This window comes from Pan paniscus, chromosome 14 (assembly GCF_029289425.2).
Source record: "Pan paniscus chromosome 14, NHGRI_mPanPan1-v2.0_pri, whole genome shotgun sequence".
NCBI lineage: Eukaryota > Metazoa > Chordata > Mammalia > Primates > Hominidae > Pan > Pan paniscus.
The window spans coordinates 89,166,016-89,175,623 of record NC_073263.2 but is presented as its reverse complement, the minus strand read 5'-3'; the positions used below and the strand labels follow the sequence as shown (position 1 = coordinate 89,175,623).

At 50.1% G+C, this 9,608-nt stretch overlaps 1 protein-coding gene across 3 annotated transcripts; it reads right to left on the bottom strand.

The window, feature by feature from the left end:
- Positions 1–434: 434 nt before the first annotated feature.
- Positions 435–7,977, bottom strand: SLITRK5 (SLIT and NTRK like family member 5). 3 transcript variants are annotated; one of them, XM_034936846.3, is made up of 2 exons: positions 7,840–7,977; positions 435–4,676 (listed from the first exon to the last, which is right to left on the bottom strand). In XM_034936846.3, exon 2 carries the CDS (start codon positions 4,666–4,668, stop codon positions 1,792–1,794), a length of 2,877 nt encoding a protein of 958 aa, XP_034792737.1. In that variant the 5' UTR covers positions 4,669–4,676; positions 7,840–7,977; the 3' UTR covers positions 435–1,791. The 3 variants fall into 3 exon arrangements, with proteins under 3 accessions (XP_034792737.1, XP_034792738.1, XP_003832064.1); XM_034936847.4 differs by lacking the exon at positions 7,840–7,977 and adding an exon at positions 7,224–7,506; XM_003832016.6 differs by lacking the exon at positions 7,840–7,977 and adding an exon at positions 6,474–7,165.
- Between the last annotated feature and the right edge of the window lie 1,631 nt (positions 7,978–9,608).

Sequence of the window (9,608 nt, the reverse complement as noted above, 5' to 3'; positions counted from 1 at the left end):
AATACTTCAGTAAGGAAAGAGTGTATATAATTGAAACAGCATTAATAAACACATTAAGCGACACATTTAGAAAATCATACTTCCCTGAACCAACAAAGGAATAAATTACATATATATGTCATGTATGTTATATATATAGTATATATATAGTATATATATACTATATACTATATATATACTATATATAGTATATATACTATATATACTATATATAGTATATATACTATATATAGTATATATAGTATATATATAGTATATATATACTATATATATATACTATATATATACACTTTAAAATTTTGCTAATTAGGGGAAACACATTTTGTATTACGAATAAAGTTTAGGAACTATTTCCTAAATTGTTAATGATGGAGATTCTATCAATCACACATAGTTAAGTCTTTTGCACCTTAAGTAATCATTACTTCCATCCCTCATATTTGACATAGTTATCAAGTGTTTATTCAGAAACTATTTAAAAAATTACATGTGCTGGGATACATATGAGACTGTAACAACAGTAGCCCCATCTTACAGATATCCTGTTTGTCATTATCATCATTGCTTGCTGCCCACAGGGATAAAGACATTGTATAGAGACTTGTACAGTCCATGATTTGGTCTTCTGAGGTGCCAGTACACGTGGATCTGTACAAATGCAACTGGGTTTGGTTAAACAATCGAAAATCGGCTACAATAGTAGTCAAATGAACATGTCATTTTGGTTCATTAATAAAAATACTTTCAAATATTTTCTAATAAAACCCAAAACTTGCAAACAATTCTCACTGGAATGGCCCAATCAATTGCCCTATTTTTAAAAATACATTGGGATACAATCAGCTCTGTTTTCTTAAAAGAAAATGCAGATTCAATTGGGTGGGTTGCATTGGCTTTTAAAGATTTAGCCATTAAATTCTCCACATTTTGAATGATTGAAAATGCCTTCCTGATACCACGTCAGTTTTAGAAATGCAGATCCTAATACAGTGTGACACCTCTGCAAAATCATAGGCTAAATAGTGAAGGAAAGAGGAATGCTAAATGTGCATATAAAAATAGGTGCTACAATAAAATATTTGTATATTTCATCAATAAGTTATTTTGACTAATCAATTATGGATCATATAGCTCTGTAATTTTAATGATTTGTCCACATCTATGGTGATCCTTTACAGGATCACAATACTTTTTTTTTAATTCAAATGTCCAGAATGCATACAAACACATCCTTTAAAAACAAAGAAAAGGAATGAGAAGGGAGGGGAGGGGAGGAGAGAAGGAGAGGGGCGGAAAAAGAGAACAAATTTCCTATTAAAGTTGGGGTGTGCTAATTTCTCCACAAAAGCCAGTTAGACCCACCCATGGCTTAAAAGGGGAGAAAGAGAGGTGGGGCAGGGGCGGGGGAGGGGGAGGAAGCAAAAGAGGAAGAGTAGAATCTATGCTCTGCCATCATCCACCATTCTTAGCACTTCCAACCACTACAAAAATGACTGTGACCTTTCACAAGTCACCCGCGCAGCAAATTGGCCTCCTTAAATCCCTTCTCCACACCTGCCCCACACGCAAGAAGAGAAAGTGATGTGCCCAGTTTACACAAATGTTTCCCACGTGTAAATTTTAAAGGAAATTGCACACCCTTTTCGTATCTTCCACCGAAGCTGAGAAATCCCGTGCCAAGGCACTTCACCTTAAACGTTGAAACAACACAATTAATCAAATGTGTTCACTGTGTGTGTCTGCTTGCTTGTTTGTTTTAAATGCAAAAGCTCCAAGGGAGTTTCTTTGCTTTTAGAACTGGCTAAATGTGGTCTGTTTTTCCAGCACTTCGAGGTAGTCCGGCTCAACGTTTAGTTTTGCTTTTAACTCCAGATATTCGTTCCGGTTGGGTTCTACAAAGACAGCACTCGGGGGGCTGTAGAGCACCGGTTCCCGTAGCCTGCTGTCCCCTGCCCCCGGGTGCAAATACTGGTGGGGGCGTCTCAGGTCATAGTTGGGGGAGAAAGTGTAAGCAGCGGGGCTGCACGGGAATTTGGGATATTCCGGGAGGCTATTGCCGGCGGGGGTGGTGGAGCAGTGTTTGTCTGGTTCTAAAATGCCCCTGTAAAAGCGGTCGGCGTCCTGCACCGGCGACAGCAGGTCCTCCCGGGGCTCGATGGTGCTGACGCTGTAGGCGGGGCTCCGCAAGTGGTGGCTTTCCCGCCTCTCCTCCTCCCCGGGCTGCAGCTGCAGCTGCGGCGGGGGCTGCTGCTGTGGCTGCTGCGGTGGCGGCGGCGGCTGCTGCTGCTGCTGCAGGTGGTGGTTGCTGCTGTAGGTGACCTTGAGCTCGTGCAGGTCTTTGTAATCCTCTACAGAGTTGCCCTCTCGGGAGCGGTAGATGGGGTTTTTGCACATGTGGCCCAGTGGGTGGGGGATGTATTCATACACGTGGCCCGCGGGCGTCTTCACCTTGGGCAGCGCGGGCCCGCGGTGATGCACGTGCGCGTGTGGGTGGCCGCCCGTGCCGCCGCCGCCGCCGTACACGCTGTACTGCATGTTAAAGGAGCTCACGTCGGAGTTGTTGGTGCTGGTGTGGTCGCTCTGGTTCTTCTTCCTGCGCTTCATGACCAGCACGAAGAGCCCGGCGGCCACGAAGACGGACATGATGAAAACCAGCAGGAGGCTGAGAATTAACACAGACAAGGGCACCGACGACGCCCCTCCGCCTGCGCCCAAGCTCGCGGGGGCCCCGGTGCTATTCAACCGGACCGCAGGAGTCACGGCGCTGGTCCTCGCAGGGACCTGGATAGAGGAGGGTGTGGGCGTGGAAACTACTACATCTGAATAGTCAGGGCACAGCAGCTCCGACTTAATGGAACGCATGTCGGTCTCAGCGAATTTTTTGGGCGCCTTACAGATCACCTCGTCCACTAGGACGCCCACTTTGAGCTGCTCCACCCACAGCTTCATGCCCACAATGTCACAGGTACAATCCCAAGGATTGTCATGCAGGTCGATTTGGATGAGTGACTTCAGCTGGTCCAAAACTCCACTCACTGGCAAGGAGGTGAAGTGGTTACTCCTCAGGTTTAGCCTGAGGAGGGTCAAGCCAGAGAAGACGCCTGAGGGCATGGCCTGCAGGAGGTTGTTATTCAAGAATAGCAGCTGGAGGTTTGGGACCGGGTCAAAAGTTCCAGACTGAATCTCGCGGATGAGATTGTACTGGAGGAAGAGATACTGCAGGCTCTGCAGGCCATAGAATAACTCCGGGCTCAGCCTCTCGATCCTGTTGCCATTCAGGTAGAGGCGCCTCAGGTTGGTGAGATCCCCGAAAGCGCGGTCCTGGATCATCGAGATGCGGTTATTCCCCAGGTGCAGGAGGTCCAGCCCCGTGGCCTCCAGGAAGTCTGTCCTGCGCACGACAGCGATGTAGTTCTCTGTCAGATACATTTTCTTGGGATTGTAGGGCTTGGGCTGCAGTTCAGCGATGCTCTCGATCTTTCGCTCCTGGCAGTTTACGTTGAGGCCCAGATCAGAGATCTGCAGGTTGCAAGTGCACGCGGTGGGACACTCCAAAGGCACCGGGGATTTGGTCTGATAGGCGATGCTGGGGCCATAGTTGCTGTAGCCCAAGTCCTTAGAGGGCTGCCGAGAGGTGGGGCGCACCCTGGGCTTGTTGGGTTGGCGAGTCCCCTTAGGGGGCTTCAAAGGGGGTTTGTAAACAGCAGAGGAAGAAGTGGCCACAGAATTCACTGACGCCGGGGTGGTGTGTAAATACCCCGTGGTGCTCAAAGGCGTCTGCGGCCTCATCTCGTAGTCAGAAATAAGTCTCCTTGGGCAAAGTTCCTGCTTGGATACCTCGTCCAAGTCCCTTCCGTGTAACCGGAAGGGGGTCTCACAAACCACATCCCCCACCAGGGCTGAGTAGGAGATGCTGTCCAACCAATCTTTTAGAGAGATCAGCTCACAAGAACAATTCCAAGGGTTTTCCTCCAGCTGTAGCTCCACAACTTTATCCATGTGCTGCAAGAGCCCCACGTAGGGCAGAAGTTTCAGCCGGTTCCCCCGGAGGTCCAAGTGCGTTAAGGGCACAAAACGGAAAAGATTGTTGGGTAAACTGGACAAAAGATTGTCATTGAGGATAAGCACCTGCAACAAATGCAGTTTCCCAAAAGCATTGGGTTCAATGACGCTGATGTAGTTGTAATCGACCTGTAGGTACTCCAGGTTCTCCAAGCCAAGGAAGGTATCATCTCGCAGAAGTTCCAGTTTATTATTGTTCAGATGCAATCTCCTCAAACCCCGTAGCCCATGGAAAGCCCCGGTCTCAATGTCCTGGATAACATTGCTACCTAGATGCAAAATTGAAGCCCCAGTGTAATTGACAAACTCATTGGGATAGAGACGGTTCAAAAGGTTTCCGGACAACAAGAGGTGGTAGATTGGGAAACGGGGAGGGCTAATTTCAGAGAGACTGATGATCCCCCGGTTTTCACAGCTCACAGTTAAAATGCCGTCCTTTTCCTCACAAGGACATGCATTGTCACAGATTTCCCCATAATAATCGATGGTTTCTGCACACGAAAGGACGAGAGATGTTACAGCAAACGCTAGAGTCTGCAGCATCCAGCTATGCATTTTTCTGTGAAGGTCCTGTTCCAAAGTTACTGGGGGGCAGCAAGTGTGCATTTTACCTCCTGTAAGGGAGAGAGAAAACAAGGAAACAACAGAATATGACAAAAATTTAAGGGATCAGTCAGAAAGTCTCTCTCTTTCTTAACATTATTACTCTAAAACCCAAAAGGAAGAGATACAAATGACACACCTCCCCAAGTGAAACATTGACATTCTCCAGATTTTATTAAAATCTATTATACATTTTGATTTAAAGGTTGATTTCATTTTTTTAAATGAGCGCACCACAAATATGCTGCTCCTTACAAGATAAGAGCAGGTTAGATAAAGTCCCATTTTAGTTTTCTCTGCTCCCCCCCTTTTCAAAACCAATCCATAAATATACATAAAATGGCTGTCAGTTCAGTTTCATGGTTCTAATTTAAGAAAAAAGAAGCACCATTTTACAAGGTTCCCCACCTCACCTATACCCAGTCCCCACCCCCCCTTCTTTCTTTCAGAGCCTCTTCAGTTAACAGTTCACCGTGAAGGTCTCTCATGTTCACAGAGAGGCAAGGAGCCAACATACTTGGGGTATTTTAAACCATCGCTAGAAATGCCACGGTGGGAACCTAAAGGATACTTTTCAGAGGCAAAAAGGCTGTAATATAATGCATCAAAGGAGCCCCAAGAAGCTCTTAAATCATCAATTGTCTCCCGGAGCTTTGAGTAAGGAGAAAAAAGGAGAGCGCATTTGCTTTGATGGTGGACTTCACTACCACGCTATTAAAGCACATCAGCGTCCTAATTGCATGCACGGTACCACTTAGCAGCGCTTCCCGGAGAGCGCCCTGCGACCACTTCTCATTGATCATGTCAGCGACGCTACCAAACCGCATCTTTAAGCCACTGAAATAGTTCTGCACGATGGATTACAAAGAACTCAGCGAAGGTATCCGCAATCTCCGAATACCTCCCGATGCCTAGAGTTTAAAAAGGACGTTCCTACCGCTTACCGGGAATCAGTACACCAAGGATCAGCACGAAAGCCTCCCTTACCTTGGGCTCCGCGTCTATTTGCAACGGTAATAGCAAGGTTTGCACGGAACTACCACCTCGACAGCATCCCCATCTTTGGAGTTGCTTATTACATTTAATTGTTAACGCTCCCCTCTCTCTTTTTTTTTAATCTCAGGGAAAGGACGCCTGGGCCGATTAAGAGGCAAAATAGAAAGGTGGGAGGAAGAACTGTAAGCGACTTAGGTCAGTTGTTTAATATCCGAATTTCATCTCCCACAGGAATCAATATGACCCCCTCCCCCTTTTTTTTCTTGCCCTCTTTTGTCCCCTTGAAGGCTTCCTTCCACTTCCTACTTCTGATCAACAGCAGCACTCTTAAAGGAAGGACATAAATGGAATGAGCGTGTGTGTGTGTGTGTGTGTGTGTTTGTGTGTGTGCGCGCGCGCATGCTGCGTTGGTTAATGGGGTGGAGGACATTTGATAGAAATGCTGGACTCTAGGAACCTATGCCTTTTCTCTGGTCAACCTTGCCTTTGCCTCACTACCGAAGTCTAATATCGAATTGCAACTCCAAACTAAAGCCAAGATGTTTCCGAGACAGCGGGTTCAAGCCTGGAGACCTTGCTCCTGATCCCCAAGTCGACTCCAGCCCGCGTTATTAAACGCCCCTGCATTCACACGCACATGTATCAGTGTGCCTGCGAATCATTCACGTGTGGCCACCCAGACGTGTCGAGATGAATTGGAACCACAGTGCATAAACCTCGCAAGTATCCCCGACCTCCCAACGCAACGGTAAACGTCTCCCGGCTTAAAAGCGGCAAAAACATCCCCACCCCAGTGAAAGCAAAACGTTTACCTTGAAATTTCAGTTCTCCGCTGGATCAAATCCGCACATCCATTCAGCGAGGTTGGGTCCCCTCCCCCTCCCTCCCTGTGCTTCCCCGCCCCCATTCACCTCCCACCCCATCTGAAAGCCCATTGCAAATTCAGTCCAGCCAGTATTAAACTCCAGCGTTTACAACTTTAATTCAGTTCTAGTTAGCAAGGGTCGAAGAGCTTCCTCTCAACCCACTCCCTTTCCCCTCCTCCTTGCTAGCAAAGGAGACCAAAAATTTGAGAAAATAAAGTTGAATGAGCCTGGGGAGGCTGACATTCTGACGGGGAAACGCACCTCCGATGCAAATTCGCGGGTGCGCTGAACATTCTCAGATTCTCAGATTTTTTTTTTTTTTCCTGGAGGGCGGGGGCGGGGGAACTATTCATTTTCTCCCAAAGAATTTAGATACTGGATCACCGCCCTGTACGTCCCTGCAGTAAGCAGCATGGAGCCTCTCGAACTGGAGCCCAGCACCCAGGCCGCACCGGAGGCTCCGGGCACAGCTGCTCAAGCGGCCGCCCAGGCAGAAGCACCCGGAGTTCCAGGACGCGAGGCTCCCCCTCCCCCACCCAGCCCCAAAGAGAAGGAAGGGAAAACGAAGGAAGAAGGGGAGGGAGGAGAGGGAAGGAAAACCACCCCGCCACATAGATAGACACACACACACACACACACACACACACACACACACACACACACACACCTCTTTTGCAAAGTAAACGATAGACTTACCCAGTCTCACATCTCCAAGGCCCAGTCATCATAGCCACCCTTTAAAAACACACACATACAGAAAAACCCTCTTTGGGGTATGCACTGGGTTTCTCAAGCCCAGGCAGGGCGAGGAGACTGCGAGCAGCGCGGTCCCAGAGGCTGGAGGAAAGAGGCGCCCGGACGCCTCCAGCCTGGGGCCGCCGCCGCGGTGGCGACCGCGGGTTCCGGGGCTCCCCAAACGGCTCTCCCCGGTGCTCTCCGCGGTAGTCGGAGCGGGCAGCAGGGTTGGGGGGTGGAGAGCGGGGGGCGTTCTGCAGCGGCGGGATAGGAAGGCGGCGGGAGGGGGCGGCGGAGGTCCGGCTGGAGAGGCGCCTCGCGGTAGGGGCCGGGAGCCGGAGCCGGGCGGGGCGGGGAGGGGGAGCTGCTGGGAGGGGAGGCACGGAGCGGGAGGAGGGGGACGCGGAGAAGACTGCCTGGCACCGCCGGCCCCGCCAACGTGACGGTCAGCCCCGCCGAGCGCTCGCACCCGCTCACACTCATGATCACTCGCACACTCGCTCCAATACGTGTTAAGGCGCGATCGCGGGGTCCCTGGCAGCCTTCGCTGCACCCTCCCCCCCACAGGGGTACTCACAGTTCCCATCTGCATAGGGGGCAACTTTCTCCGACCCAGCTGTGGCCGCCGCCCCCTCCAGCCTCCTCCGGCTCCTCGCACCCTCCGGCCTGGGTTCGCGCCGGCCGGCCCTCCCCTCCCCCCTCGGCTCTCCTCCTCGCCGTCTTCACCACATTCCCCCCTGGTCAGTGGCGCACGCCGGGGGACGAGCCAGAGGGAGCGGGTCGCGGGGGTGTGCATGCATCTCCCGCCTTCTTCTTGCAGCGCACACTGTACATGGTAGTGAGGGGGCGAGCGAAGGTGGCACCGGCCCCTCGGCTGCTCCAGCGAAGGCGGCGGCTGCAGCTCCTGCGCTGTCCTCCGCCCCCAGCGCAGCGGCGACCACCGCGCTGGGATCCCGCCGACGCTGTCTCCGCGCCGAGCCCGCCGCCGCCGCGGCCCCTAATTAGTATTTGAGAGGCTCTTGCATCCCTTTGGCAGTTTCATCCTCACGGTGTTTGCAGGGTTTTTTTCTGTATCCCTTCCCCAGATGCGGCGCACAATCGTCATTAGTTGGAACTCTCTATCACCGACATCCTTTGGGGTTTCTGGGGGAAGGGGGGGCGGGCAGCAACCGCGTCGTTCTATGCCTGTGGCTTGTCCTGGCAGCCCGGTGGCTCTAAAAAAAACTCCGAGAAAGTCGCGTCTTCCTCCCGGGCGCCGAGGAGGTGGCAACGCGGTAAGCAACACCGGGTCTCTGAGACAGCTGCTCCGGAGCGGGTGCAGGGCCCAGTCCAGTGCACTTGTTTATTGTCGCGCCTCTGGTGCGAGCCAAGCTGCAGCAGACATGATGGGCCCGGGGCGAAGCGGGCGCTCGGTGGCCGATAGATGGCAGCCGAGGGCGAAGGCGTCCCTGGGCTAGGGCGGCGCAACCGGGGCCCCCTTGGATGTCACATTCGTAGGAAGAGAGAGAAGTCTTGGACCATGTGCGTAATTCGAGCGTGGGACTGTGCAATTCTCGGATTGGGAAAGGGAGGAGTGGAAATAACCCCGGCAGTGCCAGGCTTGCTGGTGGTCAGGAACAGATGATTCCAGCCCTGTGCTGATCGCCTGCCTTCCTCCTGCCGTTCAGAATGCTGCTGTCTCGTGTACTTACTGTTAAGCATCCTGGAAAAGGGAGTGGTTCCTCCTAGCTGCAAACAAGGGCGCTACTTTTCTTTTCTCTTTAATAGAATTACGTTTTATAGGTGTGTCTAGGCAACACAAGGGAATGTGAAAGACTTTCAGAGGGAATGTTTGTGAATACATCCGGTGTGTACTAAAAAGCTGGAAAACCCCTAAGTAAATGCAATATCGATAGAAAGCGAGTTTCTTGAAGAGTCATCTGCTAAACTCCACTACAGTCATCTCTACAGTAAGTATTCTTGGGTCTTTCCATGAAACCAGACACTTCCATCCCCAAAAAGGGGTCTTTACATTCATAAGACATGTTTTCAATATTTGTAATATTAGACCTGCCGTTCATCCCAGGTATAAGAGAAAAGGTGATCATAGTAAGTGACCCAGTGCAGGCTGAGTGCACATGTGCCTGTTCCTTTGATAACTATGTAGTTAGTTTCTCCATATAAATATATTTTACCCACTTTATTTTGCAATTAATTACGTCTTAATTATTATTGATATTGTTTTATTCTTAGTAATATTTGGGATAATGCTGTGTTATAATCTGGTTAATCATATGTTTAATATTGATATAGAGTCTGATAATATGTCTATGTTCTGAGACGTATGTATATCTCAGGTGATGAACA